This window comes from Macaca nemestrina, chromosome X (genome assembly GCF_043159975.1).
Source record: "Macaca nemestrina isolate mMacNem1 chromosome X, mMacNem.hap1, whole genome shotgun sequence".
In the NCBI taxonomy this organism is placed as follows: domain Eukaryota; kingdom Metazoa; phylum Chordata; class Mammalia; order Primates; family Cercopithecidae; genus Macaca; species Macaca nemestrina.
Genome location: NC_092145.1, coordinates 129,844,359 through 129,865,940, shown reverse-complemented (window position 1 = coordinate 129,865,940; position 21,582 = coordinate 129,844,359). Strand labels below are relative to the sequence as shown.

Genomic DNA, 21,582 nt, shown 5'->3' with positions numbered 1-21,582 from the left:
CGGGTTCACGCCATTCTCCTGCCTCAGCCTCCGGAGTAGCTGGGACTACAGGCGCCCGCCACCTAGCCCGGCTAGTTTTTTGTATTTTTAGTAGAGACGGGGTTTCACCATGTTAGCCAGGATGGTCTCGATCTCCTGACCTTGTGATCCGCCCGTCTCGGCCTCCCAAAGTGCTGGGATTACAGGCTTGAGCCACCGCGCCCGGCCTATTTTGATTCTTAATTTCACGTTTGTTTGTTTTTAAAATGGAACTCATTTCCTAATTTATCTCCAAATACTTAAAGCATACGTATTTTAAAATCTGTGTTAGGCCGGAATGAACTCTAGTCCAGCTATTAAGTTTGTTGGATTTCTTTCTTTCTTTTTTTTTTGAGACGGAGTCTTGCTCTGTCGCCCAGGCTGGAATGCAGTGGCCCCATCTCGGCTCACTGCAAGCTCCACCTCCCGGGTTCATGCCATTCTCCTCCCTCAGCTGGGACTACACGCGCCCGCCACCACACCCGTCTAATTTTTTGTATTTTTAGTAGAGATGGGGTTTCGCCGGGTTAGCCAGGATGGTCTCGACCTCATGACCTCGTGATCCGCCCGCCTCGGCCTCCCAAAGTGCTGGGATTACAGGCGTGAGCCACCGCACCTAGCCTTGTTGGATTTCTTAATACAAGAGTTCTTCATATAATTTAGAATTGTCACTTCCAGCCTTGTCTTCCATTAAGCCATATAGCCTCAGTCAGCAAATACACACTTGCTTATTTTTCTAACATTCCTACACAAGTAAGAGAGCGCCACCTAGCCCCTGGCTTCAAGCATTGAGCCTGATTCTTTCTATTCCCTGTCTTACACAAAACATTTTGGACCCCTTTCTTCTGGAGGAACCAGTTCCCAGCCACCACTCCTACTCCCTGACACATACAGAAAAATAAATCAGAAGCCATCATGCTCGTGGCTTCAGTCCTGTTTGGTTATGTGTTTCCGTGTCTGTCCACATAGATGTTATTCTGTATTTGAGTCAGCATGTTGTTTCAGTTTTCTCTTTTATATAGTGTCTGTTATCCTCTGTGGTTAGAACAAAGGGGATTTTTGAAGTACAAACTCATTATTTCTGCTCATGTAAGCATCTGCATCTTCTTTTTCATCACCAAGAGAACTCTTTTTCTCTCTCTGAAGCCCCTGGCAGGTGATACTAAGGCCTGACATTTTAACACCTCTAAATTCTCATTTTCAATATTTGTAAAAAGAAATTGGTTGTTCATGATCCTTAAGTTGTTCTGTGACATTAAACTCATATTAAACTGGTTAAATTTGTCCCACCCTTTCTAGTTGGAAAATATTTCTCAGTAGTGGAAGAGACTGGAGCAAAATAGAGCCACTGAATGGTTCTGCCTTCCCTCTGGCATCCTTGTTCCCCTTCTTTTTCCAAATACTGTTTCACAACACAAAAATCCTTTTGGGAACTTTTAATGTGATTATGAACTTGAGCTTATGACTTGAGACTTCCATGTTCTGTGTTTTGTCGCTAGAATATAGATTTCCCGAGGCCAGGGTACTTGTCTATCTTGTTTACCACTCTGTCCCAGCAGGCTGGCAGATAATACGTACCCATTAAATATTGTTTAAATACAGAATCCTATGTTAGGCCATTTTTTTTCTTTTTAAATATGAACTTCAAAGAGGGTTCCCTATATCGCCTTATTGGTTTCTTTAAATGTCTCTTCCCCTATTTTTTCTTTGGTATGGTTTAACGATTATAGCATTAAGATTTCCTTTTTAGAGTTTTTCATCCTTCTTGAGCTAAATCCCGATTTTAGGTATAAACCTATGTAATAGATTATCTATTGCTGTGTAACAAGATTACCACAAACTTAAGTGGCTTAAAACAACACATGTGTTGTTTCTCAGTTCCCATGGGTTCAGAATCCAGGCACAGCTTAGCTCGGTACCCTGCTCGGAGTCTCACAGGGCTGCAGTCAAGGTGTTGACTGAGGCTCTTCTGTCATCTGAGGTTTAATCTGCTTCCAGGTTCATTCAGGTTATTGGCAAAATTCAGTTCCTTGTGGTTGTGTGCTTCCTTAAAGTCAGGATGGGAGGGAATATATCCAGCAAGACAGGCACAGTAAATCATGTAATGGAAGCACATACACATCACCACACATATCCCATCACTTTTGACACGTACTGTTGGGTAGAAGAAAGTCACAGATATCACCACACTCAAGAGGCGGTGATTATGCAAGGGTATGAACATCAAGAGGCAGGGATCATGGGAGCCACCTTAATTAAAAGTCTATCTGCCACAAGCATATAAACATTGTTTATGAACTTTTACAATGTTCTTTCTTGAAAAGTATACTTTCTGAGCAATAAATGCTTTTAATTGTAGTTCCCCAACTTGTTACTGAAGTATTAATGAAATCTGTCACATTTCAAAAATAATGTTGCTCCAATTCAACTCTTCCTTTTCTCTATGCAATTAAAAGTGCTATAGAGTTAGACACTGCATTTGTAATATAATATATACAAATTAACTACATTATAAATTATATATGTACAGATACATGGTACTGTAGTATACACAAAACTGTGTTTGCTATGCCTGATGGATGATTGTAAGCAATTTAGGGTAATCTTTACATTACATGATTTTTCTTCATACTCACCAATTTTCACCCTAATTGCCTTGTAAGCTACAATTCTACTGCATCCTGAAATATCCTGCTTTATTTTTATACTGTTAGTGGCAGTGGCATTCATGTCAAGGAGCTTTTGAAGAAAAATGTGTTTGCCTGCTATGACATTACATCAGATCTACTTGATTATTTTTAATTCAATCTTCGTATAGCTTATTTCTTAGCCTTTCACTTTCCAGGCTACGTGTCTAGTTTTAAAATAATTTATTCCTCTTGCCCTGTTATAATTTAATTCATTATTCTTTACACCCTGTCACTTTCATTGCATCTCCCTTAGTGTACAACTGTTAGGCTTGCATGCATCTTTTCCAGGGAGTCATAACCTAGAACAAGGGCTGATTCAAATTTGTAGATGATATGCTAAAGTGTTGGATCTTTATACTTAGGATGTAACTTATGGCAACTTAATTGATAACAAATAGACCGTCACCTTCTATTTATCACTTTAGGTTTTGGCTGCTATACTCTTTTCCTGTCCAACTTTGAAGCATTATACCATCTTCCTTTTTTTTTTTTTTTTGAGATGGAGTCTAGCTCTGTCGCCCTGACTGGAGTGCAGTGGCTGGATCTCAGCTCACTACAAGCTCCGCCTCCCGGGTTGAGGCCATTCTCCTGCCTCAGCCTCCCGAGTAGCTGGGACTACAGGCGCCCGCCACCTTGCCCGGCTAGTTTTTTGTATTTTTTAGTAGAGACGGGGTTTCACCGTGTTAGCCAGGATGGTCTCGATCTCCTGACCTCGTGATCTGCCCGTCTCGGCCTCCCAAAGTGCTGGGATTACAGGCTTGAGCCACTGCTCCTGGCCAACCATCTTCCATTTTATTTCCTGCCTCTGAATTCAGAAGACCACATGTCTTTTGTGAATTTAGAGGTGTCTCTCATTTTTATTTCTTTAAAAGCTAAATCATACCATGTATTATATCCTGACAGCAAAATTATTTACTTTTTTCAGATAAGTGTTTTTATCTACCTTTTATTGTGTTATATTGAAACTAGTCACTTCTGTATATTCCTGATGACAGAATTTAAAACAATTATCTCCTGGAGCCTTAACAGTAACTATGTATTTTTTTTCTTTTGTTTTAATCTAAATGATACTCTGATTCTCAACTAGTTACCTCTAATCAAAACCTTGATTTTCCTTTTGCTAAAATCATATTGCTTCCTCTTAAAAATATGGTGTAAGCATGTCACATCCTATCTTTTTCAATGGAAATGAGGTGTATCAGCATGTGGTTTCCTAGAGTATAAAGTCCCACCAGCTGTGCCACAAAATCACTTTACTAGACTCCTAGCACAGTGGCTTCTAAAAATTCATAGTTTAACTCTACTTGCCTAAAACAATTATGTATGCATTTCTTGTTAGATGCCATTTAAGGGCAGTGTCTTTGAGAGTATAAGGAGGAGGGACACCTGTTTTTGTTTTTGTTTTTCAATTAGGTCTAGAATTATACTGCCCATGGCAGCCATGGCCACATGCAGCTATTGAGCACTGGAAATGTGGCTAGTCTTAACTGAGATGTGCTGTTAAGTGTAAAGTATATACCAGACTTCAAAGATAGTACAAAAAAAAAAATCTCAATAATTTAATATTGATTTCATGTTGAAATTATTTTTTTAATACACTGGGTTAAATAAAATATTAATTTTACCTTACTTTTACCTTTTTAATGTGGCAAAAATGTAAATTACATATGTGACTCATTTTATATTTCTATTGGACAGCACTGGTCTAGAAACTCTTACATATTTACTAATATTTGGCAGCTGCTATCTCTGAATTGTCTGTTTCCAAAGGAAATTTGAGAGTAAAGTTCTTAAATCTCTTTAAACCAAAATTTTACTTAGTTCTCTTGAATGATCCCTCTAAGTACCTAAATATGTAAATGTGTCAAACTTAATAAGTACAACAAGTTCTTTTAGGCAGGGAATGAGCTGTGTTAGAGTCCCTTGTAAGGTATTTGTTGAATTGTTTTTGTCCCATTTTTAAAGCCTTGTCATATTTGCACAGCTATGTCAGATCTGTTCCTCAAATACTTTTTGTGGTTAAAAAGCCATTTTATGTATGTAGTAATACAGAGTACTGTATGTATGTCTACATATATAAAAATGTGTAAACGTATAAACAGAATACAGGCATTCTGTAGGTTTGCAGTAACATAGTAACTTCTCATAGAAGCTATGAATGATGGAATATGCCAGCATATTCATTCTCTAGTTTACTTGCATCTTGACAACTGACAATAAGAAGGCATTACCATTTGTAATTCAGTTAATAGAAATGGGGACAGGTCCCTACATTTAATATCACCTGACATTTGGTTTGGAGTGACTCTGTGGAAGTAATATACATTAATAATCTATATGAATGAACTATCAGAACTAAAAAAATTTTCTTGGAATTCCTAGTGGTTTGTGCTGAGACTTTTTTTTTTTTTTGCCGTCAGGATTTTTTTATAATAGCTTTATTGAGATATAATTCATATTCCACACAATTTACCTTTTTAAAGTATACAGTTCAATGGTTTATAGTAATACTATATTTACAGAGTTTTACAACCGTCACCACTATCTAACTTTAGAACATTGTCACCACCCCAGAAAGAAACCCCATAACCACCCCCTATCCCCTAGCCCAGGCAACCACTACTTTCTTTTTCTATGGATTTGTCTGTTCTGGACATTTTATATGATTGGGATCATACAATATATGGTCTTCTGTGCCTGGCTTCTTTCACTTTGCGTAATGTTTTCAATGCTCATCCATGTTGTAGCATGTATTAAGACATTATTCCTTTCATAGTCCGATAATACTCCATTGTATAGACATACTGTGTTTTATCTATTCATCAGTCACTGGTGTTTGGCTGATACTTTAACATTAAAAAAATTAATGAAGTCAATATTTACATTTAGTAAGAACCTTCACGTATATTCTCATATTGAGCCTCACAGTAGTTTGTTTAGGTAAGTGTTGTCATAGTCATCATTTTATAGGTGAAAAAATGGAGGCTCAGAAAGCCTAAGTAAAGTAGGCAAGTTACTTAATTTACTAAGATTAACTTACTAAAGTACTTAGATTAGTTACTAAGATTACACAGCAATTAGGTACTAGAACTGGGACTCAAAGCCAGTTTATCCAACTCTAAAATATGTTTTTATCGTTATTGCCACAGCTCTAGGTGATTTTGTTTTAAAGAAAAATTACTCACTAGCTAGCTTCTTTGCTTTTTTATTTTATTTTATTTTTTTTATTTACTATGCTGTTAGATATGGGAAACAGACTTGAAAAAACTTTTAATGTGGCCTCTCCCAGTAATTTTATGAATAATATGGCAATATATTTCTAAGTGATAACATACCTCAGTAGCTTAGCAACAGACAGAAAATTGTTCAAGAAGCAAACTGACCAACAGATCGATGTCCACCTATAGGGACAAATCCAAGGGTGTGCTGGAAGGCTCACTTCTTTTCCCCATCCCATGAAAAACTTTTATTAGTGACTTAGACAAAACTATGTTTGTATTAGAAGACCTAGTTTATCGTATTTGTCAGAGTCCCAAAATGGAAACTGAATTCTGTCCATCTGGTTGTGTCATACACAGAATATGCTCAATAAAAACCTTTGATCGTGATAAAATATGTTCTGTCTTGGATTGCTTTTTTTCTTTAGGGTTCTGTAGCTATAGCTGGTGCTGTTATTCGCTGGCTAAGAGACAATCTTGGAATTATAAAGACCTCAGAAGAAATTGGTGAGTGTGTTCTAACAAAAGGTCAGAAAATCTGAAAAATGACACATTTCAGTATTTTATCTCTGCAATCTGTGAATACTTATGCTTTGCCCCAAATGTGATCCATAAATTATATAGATCCCTAGTATGAGTTTGACTTATACAAAAGACTATTTTTTTTTTTTTTTTTTTTTTTTTTGAGACGGAGTCTTGCTCTGTAGCCCGGGCTGGAGTGCAGTGGCCGGATCTCAGCTCACTGCAAGCTCCGCCTCCCGGGTTTACGCCATTCTCCTGCCTCAGCCTCCGGAGTAGCTGGGACTACAGGCGCCCGCCACCTCGCCCGGCTAGTTTCTTTTGTATTTTTAGTAGAGACGGGGTTTCACGGTGTTAGCCAGGATGGTCTCGATCTCCTGACCTCGTGATCCGCCCGTCTCAGCCTCCCAAAGTGCTGGGATTACAGGCTTGAGCCACCGCGCCCGGCCATACAAAAGACTATTTTGTGAAGACTTATAAAACAAGGAATTGTCATAATTAGTGGTGGTTATTAATAAACTGGCAATGTAGGGCATAAGAATTATCCAAGTGTAAAATTGAACACTGGAGATTGCCAGAAGCTGCAGATAGAGAAGTTGAGTTAAATTTATCTGATGAGAAAGAGCTTTAACTCTTAGATTAGAGTGAGCATTAAAACTCTGGTACCTATAATTTAAGTATTAATATGGCTGTTTTCAGTCTATAGATAATTAGTTTGAGCTTCCCTAGTCACTCTTTCATCCGCTTGTTTAACTTTGCCTGAAGGTGAGACAATCAGAAATACATTTCTGATTAGGGACACACTAGAGGCCACTTTTTCATCTCCTAGTCAGCAACCTTAAAAATAGTGGAAATGAGCTAAAATACCTTAAAGAAACGCATCTGGTTCCTTGATTTCTTGAGCTAAGCTACATTTTAGTGGGGGGTATTTAATGTGGGAGAAACTCGTTTTTGTTGATCCTAGCATACTACTATAGTTAGCAACATTTTGCTCTACCAATGAATTGGAAACCAAAACCCCTGTCCTAATTTTTCTAATTTTTAAAATAGGTGTGCTTATTTAATAATACACAATATTTGTATGATTTTTGTTTTTTTTTTGTTTTGCTTTGTTTTTAATGATAGAAAAGCTTGCTAAAGAAGTAGGTACTTCTTATGGCTGCTACTTCGTCCCAGCATTTTCGGGGTTATATGCACCTTATTGGGAGCCCAGCGCAAGAGGGTAAGTATTGAAAATGTGGTGTGCTTTTGGGGATCTTGATTTATTTACTAAAGTCATTAATAACTAATTAGTTTCTTATCTATTTTCAAATAATTATAATGTGTTGAGAAAACCTTTTCTTTTTGGAGAATATAATTTCAGAAACTTTAAGCTCTAAGAAGTTATGAATCAGCTGACAATAACCCCTGCCATATCCATATTCATGTTATCTTTTATCTTCAAGATGTCTGCAAGTTGTATAGTGAAGGGACATCATCATAATGAATATTGGTTCAGTTTTACGATGCCATCATCTCTTCAAATGCATCATAAACTTTTTCATGTATGAATGCAGAATTGTGAAATATAAGGACTTTCTGAGTTACCTAATGATTATATCCAGTTTTCTCTTCCTGGACACTTCTATCTATCAAATTTGACCTTTTCATATTTGAGATATTTCAAATTGATTGGTTTATACCATTCTAATCTGAAAATCTTTGTGCGTATTTTTAGGATAATCTGTGGACTCACTCAGTTCACCAATAAATGCCATATTGCTTTTGCTGCATTAGAAGCTGTTTGTTTCCAAACTCGAGAGGTAACAAATATGGGCCTGTTTTCTTGTACTTAGTTCACTTTTATCACTCTTAAGTTATATGGTAACACCTGAGCTTTATTCAGTACTGAAAATGTAGTTAATCAAATATTACGGCTACCTAAATACTAATCTAAATATAAGCAGGGTTTTTTTTCCCTTTTTCCAGCTGTCATTACCTTCTAAGTTCCTGTTCCCTGTCAGGCACTGAGAATTTTATGGTTGTGGGGAGGCTGAGTGGCACACATTAGGCAAAGGAAATAGCACAAACATAGGCATCAAGGCAGAAAAACAGGGTACCAAACAGAGTTGTATAGCTTAGCTGAATATCAAGGTGAATGCAGAGGTGTAGTGAGAGAAAAGGCTGGCTGTGAGCAGATCAAAGAGGGCTTAGAAGACTAGAATAAGAAGTCTCAATTTATTCCATAGGCTCTTGGAAGCCTTGAGAGTTGAGTGGAGGATTGCCATTTTCAGAGATGTTACTATGAAATAGATTTATAACATTAATTGCACTGGTTTATTTAAGATTTTGGATGCCATGAATCGAGACTGTGGAATTCCACTCAGTCATTTGCAGGTAGATGGAGGAATGACCAGCAACAAAATTCTTATGCAGCTACAAGCAGACATTCTGTATATTCCAGTAGGTTAGTAAGTCTTCATTCCTTTAAACTCCTGGAGTAATGTTTCTTGGGAAAAACTAGTTCTTTGGGCATATGTAACCACAAAGATGTTGATGGAACTCTCTCCCCTCAGTGAAGCCCTCGATGCCCGAAACCACTGCACTAGGTGCTGCTATGGCGGCAGGGGCTGCAGAAGGAGTCGGCGTATGGAGTCTCGAACCCGAGGATTTGTCTGCCGTCACAATGGAGCGGTTTGAACCTCAGATTAATGCTGAGGGTACATTTAAATAATGAAATGTTTAGTGATAATACTATGAAAACGACCTTAGTGCATGGGAGTTTTGTTTTTCTGTTTAGTTAAAAGTTAAGGAACCGGCCGGGCGCGGTGGCTCACGCCTGTAATCCCAGCACTTTGGGAGGCCAAGGTGGGTGGATCACGAGGTCAGGAGATCCAGACCATCCTGGCTAACATGGTGAAACCCCGTCTCTACTAAAAATACATTAAAAAAAAAATTAGCGGGGCGTGCTGGCGGGCGCCTGTAGTCCCAGCTACTCAGGAGGCTGAGGCAGGAGAATGGCGTGAACCCAGGAGGTGGAGCTTGCAGTGAGCCGAGATCGCGCCACTGCACTCTAGCCTGGGCGACAGAGCGAGACTCCGTCTCAAAAAAAAAAAAAAAAGTTAAGGAACCAAGTAAAATAGTAAATGTTATCATTGCAGATTCGGGTACTAAGCATATTGGGCTTTACTGAATAAATGTGAATGACAGAAATCGTTGTTTATCAAAAGAACTTCTAAAATCACTTTTTAAAAACCATTTGCTTTTAATGTTTATGGTCCTTTAGTGTAGGATAATAATACTGACACACTGTCGGGTATAGCTAGTTAGAACAGCCTTTTTTAAAGTGAGAAGGAAGATATATCAGCCACTCATCTCTAATGTCTATACCAGATCATCTTTGGTGCCAGTGGTCCAGCTTTAGGACATAATTAGCTGGGTTAAGAGACACTCTGGTAACTTTTAAGCACAGCAGGACTAACCTGATGAAGGCAGCAACAATTTAAGTAAGTGAACATTAGATATCTGATTCACTGTGCTAACTAAGCTAAGCCACAAGCTGTGATCAGCACTTTCACTAAAATGTAGTGATGTCGTTCTTAAATTTAAATAAATGTAGAAAAAATAAGGTTTTATATATTAGAATTGGTTTTATAACTTTTTAAAAACCTATGCATAAAATAGCATCAGCTGGGAATGGTGATATGTGCCTATAGTCCCAGCTACCCAGGAGGATCTCTTGGGCCCAAGAGTTCGAGTCCAGCCTAGGTAACATAATGAGACCCCTGTCTCTTAAAAAAAAAGAAAGCATCGAAGTGGATTTTAAGATATTGGGAATAAGCTTTCAAATGCATTTTTCTTTGGTTTTCTGGGAGACTATGCCAGTGTTTCTCAATTTTATTCATTCAACATATAAGAAAATGAATTATAATACTAGTAATTTTATAGTCAGAGTATACCATGTACCTTGATTTAGAAATGTATTTCAACATCTGATATTCTGTCATTTTTAACTTTTGCAATACTGGATGAAATATGAAGTTCAAAAAATGTTTCTACTTTTCAAAAAAAAAATCAACTTTATAATAAGCAAATAATGTCCAGAGCAGGTATATGGCCTCTAAATGCCAATCTCACTCTTAAAGCAAGGAAGCTCTATGTCAAGACAGCCATCTCCATTCGTAGGAGAGCCATCTTTGCTGGTGTTGAAGGCCTTAGCCTGGGGTTGATCAGTCATGCCCTATTGTCCTCCCTGTCACCAGCCCTCACTCCTCCCCATAAATGAATGGGCGCCTAGATATAAATAGTACATTTTGCCAGCAAACAGTTGTTTATAGCCAACCACAGGCCAGAGACTGTACTGATGTGGGGATATAGAGATGAATAAAGCCTTATCTTCTTACCTTCTTTTGCCCTTCAGAAGATTAAAGTATATTGGGAGCAGTAGACAAAACCATAAAAATTCACTGTGGTAGCTGACATCCTGGGGTATGTGTGAAGAGGGGGCGGGGATAGAAATGGGGCACCAGAAAGCTTTCTGAAGTGAGTGATTCTTGAGCCTTGTCTCCTGGGTGTTGCAGGCCTCAGGTGCTATGGAAAGTCTGGGAGGCTTGAGAGAAAGGTAGCCCCACATGGGGTTCACCACCCTTAGAAGTACAGCATCAAGATCATTTTTGTTTAGACTTTCTGTTGTGGATTTCCACCTTTAAAAAATCTTGCTTTAAGATGCTGGGGTTAGGGGGCATGGGGCTGACTCAGAGGAATGCAATTCAAATCTTTTTTTTTTTTTTTTTTTGAGACGGAGTCTCACTCTGTCCCCCTTGCTGGAGTGCAGTGGCCGGATCTCAGCTCACTGCAAGCTCCGCCTCCCAGGTTCAGGCCATTCTCCTGCCTCAGCCTCCCGAGTAGCTGGTACTACAGGCGCCCGCCACCTCGCCCGACTAGTTTTTTTGTATTTTTTAGTAGAGACGGGGTTTCACTGTGTTAGCCAGGATGGTCTCGATCTCCTGACCTCGTGATCCGCCCGTCTCGGCCTCCCAAAGTGCTGGGATTACAGGCTTGAGCCACCGCGCCCGGCGCAATTCAAATCTTATGAGAAACCAGTATTTGTTAAATCCTCTGACTGAAATAAAAACGCCTCCTTCTAGTCTTCCCACATTACAGCATACCCTTTTCCTCATACTCTTTCCACCAAAAAGAAGAGAAAGCAGATCAAATGGGATTCCCCTTTCTAATTCATTACCACTTGTTTGTGTGTGGCCCAGTCTGCATAGCAGGCAGTCTGTCTACCAGTCTTCCTTTACCCTGCTGAATTTCCCCTATCCTGTTTTTGTTTGTTTGTTTGTTTGCTTGCTTGTTTTTGAGACCGAGTCTTGCTCTGTCACCCAGGCTAGAGTGCAGTGGTGTGATCTTGGCTCACTGCAACCTCCGCCTCCCAGGCTCAAATGATTCTCCTACTTTAGCCTCCCGGGTAGCTAGTACTACAGGCAGGGTTTTACCATGGTACTCAGGCTGGTCTCAAACTCCTGAGCTCAAGTGATCCTCCCTCTTCACCCTCCCAAAATGCTGGGATTACAGGCATGAGCCACCACACCCAGCCTCCCCGTGTCCTGTTTCACTCCAACTTCCAAGCAAGCATCTCTTCCAATCACTGGCAGTCATCAGAAACCATGTGCTTTCAAATCTGAGTCCTGCTAAAGCCCCACTGCAGTTTAATGTGTGCAATAATTTGTGAAGAATGTTGAGTGATCATAAGTATGGTACGTAGAACATCTCAGCAAACTACCTTTCATATGTGTTTTTTCTACCTTCTAATTCTAGAAAGTGAAATTCGTTATTCTACATGGAAGAAAGCTGTGATGAAGTCAATGGGTTGGGTTACAACTCAATCTCCAGAAAGTGGTAAAAATGTTTTTGTTTATTACTGCCACATTTTCTTAGTATGTTAAATAGTTATTTAAGTATCTAGCCATTTACACATAGCCAGGCTGCTCTGAAGCAAAGCGTTATCGTATGTCCAGAGATTCTAACATTTTGAAAACACTTTAAAGTTCTAAACACAAAATGTAAATTATCAGGTTGATATACATACTTAACTCTATCCTGCCATATCTTTCCTTATTAGTTTATTCTTGGTACTTCAATTGACAACTTAGTCTTCCAAGAGTAAAATTATTTCTAGTTTGTTCTTAATGAAAAAAAAAATCAACTAGAGTCTTCATTTTTTTTCCCTTCTCCTCTTACTTTACCTTTTTGGGGGGCTGTCTTTATGACTTGAACCAACTGAAAACTGTATTAATTTCAGAATATATTCTGCTACTTCCTAGGCTGATTCCAAGTACATAATGGGAATTGCTTTGGAATCAGAGAGGAAGAAATATACCAAACATAGTAAATTCGAACTCTTATAAATAGATTGGGAAATGCTCTTAGCAGAAAAAATAGTGGACTATTCTACCTTACGATCACTTAGGAAGGTCAAGAGCTTAAGTAAACCATTTAAACAGTCTTAAGATGCATAGTATTATTTTTTGCTAAATACAAGATGTGGAGCATAATGAATGGAACAATGGCAAATAATTTATTGAAGCATATACTTTTTTTTTTTTTTTTTTTTGAGACAGAGTCTTGCTCTGTCACCCAGGCTAGAGTACAGTGGCACGATCTTGGCCCACTGCAACCTCTGCCTCGTGGGTTTAAATGATTTTCTTGCCTCAGCCTCCCAAGTAGCTGGGGTTATAGGCGCCCACCACCACGCCCAGCTAATTTTTTTGTATTTTTAGTAGAGACGGGGTTTCACCATGTTGGCCAGGCTGGTCTGGAACTCCTGACCTCAAGTGATCCACCCGCCTTGGCTTCCCAAAGTTCTGGGATTACAGGCGTGAGCCACCGCACCTGACTTGAGCATATACTTTAATGGGGAAGAGTTGACAAATGAAATAATACCTGCCTTCCTTCCAACCCCAAAGTTAATGTATCTGTTTTTTAGGAAAGCTTCCAGAACTATCTACTGCCACAGATAACTGTGGTCTGTATTTTCAGTCCCGGATGTTCCTATTTGAAGCTTTTGTTTTTCTCCTAAATAAGCTTAATATCTTTTGTTGTGAGACTCAGCTTCCTTTTCCAAGATGGTGGCAAAGTTTTTCTTGCTAAGACTGTAATTTTGAGAGACCCTTTACAATTAAACTTCTCAATCATAAGTATTTTTCTAGCACAGTGCTAGTTGCTGTGTGAGATAGACGTAAGCCCTGACTTCTTTTCTAGTTGCCCTTAATTATTGCTTGTAAGAAGTGGAGTTACATGATTTCTTTAACTAGCTGGACGTTTTAAAATGGCACTTTAACTGGCATGTTTAAAATGGCATTTTGTTTTGTTTTTTGTGTTTTGAGATGGAGTCTCACTCTGTCGCCCAGGCTGGAGTGCAGTGTTGCTATCTTAGCTCACTGCAACCTCTGCCCTCCAAGTTCAAGCCATTCTCCTGCCTCAGGCTCCCGAATAGCTGGGATTACAGGTGCCTGCCACCACGCCCGGCAATTTTTTTGTATTTTTAGTAGAGATGGGGTTTCACTATCTTGACCAGGCAGGTCTTGAACTCCTGACCTCGTGATCCACCAGCCTTGGCCTTCCAAAGTGCTGGGATTACAGGCGTGAGCCACCGCGCCCGGCCTTAAAATGGCATTTTAATCCTCCTGTCTCCCTCCCTTCAACCCCATGTCTTACACACAGATATACAGTTCTCCTCACTAGCAGTTCAGGATGTAATTTTAACTGCAAAATTCCCACAAAATCAACTGATCATTTTTCCCTTGTTTGTGTACTTGACTATCAATGAATTTAAAATGCTAAGAAAAAGTTGATAAAACAAAAAAAAGATATGATTGCTCCAATTTCTGCTATCAGCATTAATGATAAAAGTAGTTTGGTTTGTGAGAGTTTTATATTTTAAAGAACTTTGTTTTTGTTTCAGTTAGGCTGCAGTGGATTTAAGCCAGTTTGAAATTTTTTTGTTTGTTTGTTTGTTGGAGATGGAGTTTCACACTTGTTGCCCAGGCTGGAGTGGTGCAATGGCGCGATCTCCGCTCACCGCAGCCTCTGCCTCCCGGGTTCAAGCAATTCTCCTGCCTCAGCCTCCTGAGTAGCTGGGATTACAGGCATGTGCCACCATGCCCAGCTAATTTTGTATTTTTAGTAGACACTAGATTTCTCCATGTTGGTCAGCTTAGTCTCGACTCCCAACCTCTCAGGTGGTCCGCCCACCTCGGCCTCCCAAAGTGCTAGGATTACAGGCATGAGCCACCGCACCCGGCCTGAAAATGTTTTTTGAATAGATTTATGAAAAACACTCTAATATGTAATATTTTGGGGGTCTCTAAGCTGTGTAATAAACTTGGAATAGTAATCGTCAGTTAATAAAATGCTAGTTGTATTCCTTTAAGCAATCTAAGCTATATAACTATATAATTTATATGATAACAGCAATACAGATAGAATCCTATTTTAATAAACTTGAAAGGATATTAGAACTGCTACCTGTATCTTTACCTATGGGAAGAATATGAGGCTTGCTTAAGTTTCAAAGCAGTTTGCCAATTTTGAAGCAATCATATTTATTTTCTTGTTTGTGACTACATTTGAATGCTTTGTAAACAATTTTTAACATACTTTTAATATGTGTTTAAAATGTATTGTCAGGTGCATTTTGTTACATACCAAATTCTATTAAAAAAATAACACTGGCCGGGCGTGGTGGCTCACGCCTGTAATCCCAGCACTTTGGGAGACTGAGGCGGGTGGATCACGAGGTCAGGAGATTGAGACCATCCTGGCTAACACGGCGAAACTCCTTCTCTACTAAAAATACAAAAATAAATTAGCCGGGCGTGGTGGCGGGTGCCTGTAGTCCCAGCTACTCGGGAGGCTGAAGCAGGAGAATGGCGTGAACCCGGGAGGCGGAGCTTGCAGTGAGCCGAGATTGCGCCACTGCACTCCAGTCTGGGTGACAGAGCGAGACTCAGTCTCAAAAAAAATAAATAAATAAAAATTAAAACTGAACTAATATTTTAGCAAAAAATAGGGTTTTAAGTTCATCTTAGAACACTAATATAACTCTTCTCTCATAGCCAAAAGACCTATAATTTGAACTTGGGTGGAATTAAATAGATCATTTAGTATATTTGGGGGAAGAATCAAGAAAGCTAAAATTAACAGCCTCCCAAAAAGTTATCCATAGGCTCTCTCTGGCTTTGCCAGCGGAAGGCTAATGTTGGTCTATATGTATTATGTTCTTGGCTGTGTGGCATGCTATCTGTATTGTTTGTTAACTGTCATAAGCCTTCAATATTGATTATATTTTTGATTTGAAGTAATAACTCTTTGCTAGCTTTTATGAATATACTATTTTTATAGCTTATTTTGTTTTGCTATCTTGTGATTCTTAACACAAATATTGTAATTATGTGTCTCTCTTTTGGTTTGCTTGACTGGAATTCTCTTCTGCTTGGATGACCACAGGTGACCCTAGTATCTTCTGTAGTCTGCCCTTGGGCTTTTTTATAGTGAGTAGCATGGTAATGTTAATCGGAGCAAGGTACATCTCAGGTTAGTTACTCTTTAAATTAGACAACTCTATTTAGTTAGCTTTAATGTTTTCGTGTATAACTTAACAGAAATTTTTCAGTGTTTTTCATTCTTTCTGTGTCTAGGAAGCTGGAAACTCAATTAAAGGTCTAATTAGTTAGACCAATTAATCTTTGGGGGCAGTTAGAAGTAAGAACTGTGACTCTGCTTAACCTATTTACATTTTTAATGTGATGATTTATTTAAGAGGGACTACATTCTGCTGTGAGCTGCAGCAATAAGCAAAAGTGAAAATACTAATATTTAAATGAAAGGACTTTCAGACTGCTGAAAGTTAAAGTATAGTTTTGACATTAATTAAATTGTCTTTCAAATGTATACAAATTATTTTTCATACTCCTGAAAATTTGCTAAGCAAGTCTTAACTTTTCAATTCTGGCAAGAGTTTCAGCCAGAGCATGTCAGCAGAGTTCCTGTAAAACCCTAAAACCAGGGAAGATTTATAGTCACTTTTGTTTTAGTTAAAAGAATGTATTTTGTGAACTGAAGTTTTAAAAATGATTGCTTAAATAAAGGGGTTGAAATGAAAATAGAATTATTTTTCCACATTAATTTCTACTGAATAATCTTTTTAAAATAAAAGTAAAATGGCTCAGCATGTTATGAAATATATTGCATAATCTTATTAATTTATAATAGCCATTTTTGGAAGCTGCTCTTGATGATAGCTCAATTTTTCTTAAAATTACTGGCTTAAATGGAAATGATGCTTCTTATTCTGTATGTTCCCATGAAAGTGAAACTTAAAAAAAAAATCTTCATGGTTAGGGAGAGTTAAATTCTCTCTCTCAATTAATAAGATAATGGCCTGAGCTTAAGATGTAAAATTTAAACTTTAGTGATATGAGAGGGAACATCTGTTTGTCGAGATCTGACAAACATTTATTTAGCTTGTCATTATCATTTTAGTGCTATACATAAATGTAGAACGAAAATTATTTACAGAAAATTATTTGCAGAACATTAGGTTATCTTTTAATGAGAAAATTTGGATTACTTGCATGAGAATTTAAAACTAGATTATATTACTTTTTCCATATTCTGAATATTCATGCATATTCAGAATAAATTTGTTCAAATTGTCTGCTTCTGTACTAACAATACCTTAATTTGGTATCAGTAACAGAAGAAAAAACTATGGAATGCTACAGTAAATACTGCGTTTCCAAAAACACAACCACTAGTCCAAATAGTTAGTTTTTCTTTGAATTACCTTACAAAAGGCCTCTGTATACATAAATCTATATGGAATCTGTTCTTTCTGCTTCTCAGGAATGTTTGGTGGAACATTCCCATGAGAACTGTAATTTAAATCTATAAAGAAACGTACACATTGTTTTAGAAAAAGTTCTGTTACTTTTTTTTCTTTTTTTTTTTTTTTTTTTGAGGCGGAGTCTTCACTCTGTTGCCCAGGCTGGAGTGCAGTGGCACCATCTCAGCTCACTGCAAGCTCCGCCTCCCGGGTTCGCGCCATTCTCCTGCCTCAGCCTCCCGAGTAGCTGGGACTACAGGCGCCCGCCACCGCGCCCGGCTAATTTTTTTTTTTTTTTGTATTTTAGTAGAGACGGGGTTTCACCGTGTTAGCCAGGATGGTCTCGATTTCCTGACCTCGTGATCCGCCCATCTCGGCCTCCCAAAGTGCAGGGATTACAGGCGTGAGCCACCGCTCCCGGCCTCTGTTACTTTTCATTATCCTGAGTATTTTGGGCTGCATAACAATGGTCTGGAAAAGTAAAGAAAAGAAACATTGCAGCTGAAAGTTTTGATTTATTTGTTTGTTTGTTTCCCCCTTGGTATCATGACAGCATGAAAAGGCCTTGTCTCTATGAAAATTGAGACATGTGGCATCTCTCTAAGCTAAAAGATGTGCTACGTGTCTAGATTCTTAGGCTTCTAAAATGCACGTGGTCACTATATTTAGGTTCTCTCTTTGATGACATACCCTGCAATTTGAGAGGGCTGGAAATTGTTTGCCTTGGTAAACAATTAGCAACAGTGGCAATATTTGCTAATTTTGGAATTAGCCCTGTTTGTTGCATTTTAATTGTGAGGCATGATTTAGAAATCATATGGACTTTCTAGTTTAATAAATGATTGAATCGTCTTCATTGCTTTAACTCCTGCATTGTATGCATGTATTATTGACATATGTGGTTTTTGTTCCCCATTTCAGGTATTCCATAAAACTTACCAACTCATGGAGTCCCAAGATGTGAGCTTTTTACATAATGAAAGAACCCAGCAATTCTGTCTCTTAATGCGATGACACTATTCATAGACTTTGATTTTATTTATAAGCCACTTGCTGCATGACCCTCCGAGTAGACCTGTGGCTTAAAATAAAGAAAATGCAGCAAAAAGAATGCTATAGAAATATTTGGTGGGTTTTTTTTTGTTTGTTTGTTTGTTTGTTTGTTTTTAACATCCACAGTTAAGGTTGGACCAGCCACCTTTGGGGCTGACCCCCTCCATTGCCATAACATCCTGCTGCATTGCCTCTAAGATGTAGGAAGAATTTGGATCCTCACCATTGGAATCTTCCATCAAACATATTCAAACACTATTGGACCAGGATTTGAGTCTCTGCATGACATATACTTGATTAAAAGGTTATTACTAACCTGTTACAAATGAGCAGCTCTTTGATTTTAACGGACACCCCAAAAGTCTTCTTGTCTACATAGTAGAAGACGGCAACACCTTCACTGAATGTTTGAATAGAAACTTCTACTAAATTATTAAAATAGACATTTAGTGTTCTCACAGCTTGGATATTTTTCTGAAAAGTATTTGCCAAAACTGAAATCCTTCAGATATTTTCCTTTGTCCCACTAGTTATGATGACTTTCTGTCTGGATCTTACAGGAAAGGATACTTTCTTTTTTCTTCCATCTTTCCTTTTTGTATTTTTTACTTTGTCATACCTGCCTATATATTTTATACACTGAGGGTAGCCCATTTATAAATTAAGAGCACATTAAATTCAGAAGGTTCTAACAGGGCTGGTCTTAAGTGAACCACTATGTATATAAATATGTTGGAAAACAGCTGTATACATTTTTGGGCAACGGTTATGCATAATATTTACCAGGAGAATTTTTTTCTTAAAGAGCCAACATTTAAAATTTATGTTTTATGTCAATAAAAGAAAATATACTTTATTGTGACTTCAACTATATTTCTTTTTTTTTTTTTTTTGAGACAGAGTCTTGCTCTGTCACCCAGGCTGGAGTGCAGTGGCCGGATCTCAGCTCACTGCAGCCTCCGCCTCCCGGATTCACGCCATTCTCCTGCCTCAGCCTCCCGAGTAGCTGGGACTACAGGCGCCCGCCACCCCGCCCGGCTAGTTTTTTGTGTTTTTTAGTAGAGACGGGGTTTCACCGTGTTAGCCAGGATGGTCTCGATCTCCTGACCTTGTGATCCGCCCGCCTCGGCCTCCCAAAGTGCTGGGATTACAGGCTTGAGCCACCGCGCCCGGCCGACTTCAACTATATTTCTTATCCCTTACATTTTTATTTGTCTTAGCTTAAAAAAAGAGGAAACTGTGGAATACTACAGTAAATATTGTTTTCAAACACAAGCAATAATTCAAATAGTTATTTTTCTTTTGAATTAATTTTAGACATATTTGGGATCCTATTGAGGGGATAAGAGGATGTCAAAAAAAGTTAAATACCTAAGTAGAAAAAAATATAGAAATAAAGCCAATAATCTCTTTCAGTTCAAATGTTAGCAATTGTTAATAAGAAATTGCTATCTGGGATGACGGAATTATCTCTGCTTAGTATCTTATTGTAACTGAAAAAAGGTTTATCATTACAAATGCCTTCCAATGAAACCAAGAATTTCTCAAAATATTTAATGTCACATAAGAAGTTACCTAATCTAGCTTCTTAATGTCAATTTTAAAAAATCTTAACATTACTTAGTTTTGTAGTAAACAGTGAAGAAAAGATTGCCTCCTAATTATTTTTTTCAATTAGTGCTGAATGGGAAAACATTTATATCTTACTATAAAAGGTTCTGTTTTGTTTGGAATTGATGGTAGCTTTATTTACTGTTCTGATTGTGCGGTTTCTAAATTATTGAATCTGCTAGGTTTCATTGATGCAGCCACCACTTAAGTGACATAAATATTATAGAGAGGTACTGTGAAATGATCACTTTGTGGCAGGGGTACTTTTAAACAATGTTTCTACAAAAGTAGGTTGAGTTCATTGTAAATAATTGTGAAAACCACTGTTCAAATAATTTTAAGATTACATTAATTTTTCTATAAATTGTAGATTTATAAATGTTTGAAATTGTACACATTGATATTTAATGACAAATTTACTTAAAATAAATTGACCCCTCATTCTTACTTGCACTTCTCATTTACAGACTAGAACTTAGATGAAAGTTAAATTAAGAAAGATGTTTCAGGAAATGTGAAACTTGGCTGTTAGCACTTGATAGGGCACACTCTGAAGAGTTAACCAACAGCCGAAGAAGTAATTTCTGTAATGATGAACACCTTAATCATTCTGTTAGAACAGACTACACTGTCCCATCTCAGCATTTGCAGAAAATACGTTGGTAAGGTCAGCAGCCATTATCAATAGGGCCTTGCGTGGCTAACCTTGACCACCATTCTTCTCTCAATCTGATAGGCAACACCTCAATCCTTTGTTCTCCAACTAATCAGTAAAATAAGTAATGCATCTCTGCTTCTGTAATGATATCTTAGAATTTTTAGTATGTTTCTTTTGAAATGCCCAAAGCCCAATTCTTTGGGATATCTTTTGGGTATCTGGTATCATGTGGGAGTGAAGAATGAAAGTTTTTGGAGAAACCAACAAATGAAAGCTGTGATAGCACAGAAGCTAACGGCGTTGACAGTGGAGTAGGTAGTATTTACTCTGTAGTGTTTACAACATAGTAGATAGAAGCACAAAATTTTTTTTAACTGTAACTCTTTCATAGCTTGTTTTATCTAGTAATATTTAAATATTGACGTTTCCTTGATCCTTTGCTTTTGCAACCTAACAACTTTAATAATAAGTTCACATAATAAACAATGAGTAGAAAATTGAGTGACTTTGTAAACCAATCTGATTTCTACTTTGTGTGTACTTTATAGGTACATATCTTCATTTTGGCCTTATCATTAAATATACATTGTGCCAAGTATCGTAGACAAAAAAAACCTCTCACAGGTATTTCCTGAGATTGCCCCGTCATCAAATTTAATGAAAATGACCCATTAAATTAAATTTGAGGACCATAAAGATAAATATTCTGAGAAGGAGAAGTTAGGTTAAAAACAAGTTTCTCAACTAGGCCAATATCTTTAATTGCCAGTTTTCATTCAATTTCAAATAACTAGTTCTACCTGACAGCGTAACAGTTGAGAGGATGACAATATTTTATTTTAAAAAGCAGCTTCAGGCCGCTTTCAATTTTCCTGTTTAGTATTAAGTAGTTTCTTTTATTCCTTATTATTGAACTTGATAATATTTATCTCATAGATTTCTTATTAT

General features: G+C 37.8%; 1 protein-coding gene across 10 annotated transcripts in view; it reads left to right on the top strand.

Moving 5' to 3' along the window:
• The window catches only part of LOC105490354 (glycerol kinase), an 82,685-nt gene extending 61,550 nt beyond the window's left edge, over positions 1-21,135 (top strand). For 5 of the 10 annotated variants that reach the window (XM_071088655.1, XM_011755874.3, XM_011755873.3 and 2 more), the window contains 8 exons: positions 6,355-6,433; positions 7,571-7,667; positions 8,163-8,247; positions 8,771-8,891; positions 9,001-9,144; positions 12,245-12,325; positions 15,935-16,021; positions 18,234-21,135. In XM_071088655.1, coding sequence (XP_070944756.1) covers positions 6,355-6,433; positions 7,571-7,667; positions 8,163-8,247; positions 8,771-8,891; positions 9,001-9,144; positions 12,245-12,325; positions 15,935-16,021; positions 18,234-18,244 — 705 coding nt within the window. In that variant the 3' untranslated portion in view covers positions 18,245-21,135. Of the gene's footprint in view, positions 1-6,354; positions 6,434-7,570; positions 7,668-8,162; positions 8,248-8,770; positions 8,892-9,000; positions 9,145-12,244; positions 12,326-15,934; positions 16,027-18,233 lie in introns of those variants that run through there. The other 5 variants (XM_071088654.1, XM_071088653.1, XM_071088652.1 and 2 more) reach the window with 4 other exon arrangements.
• Positions 21,136-21,582: the final 447 nt, after the last annotated feature.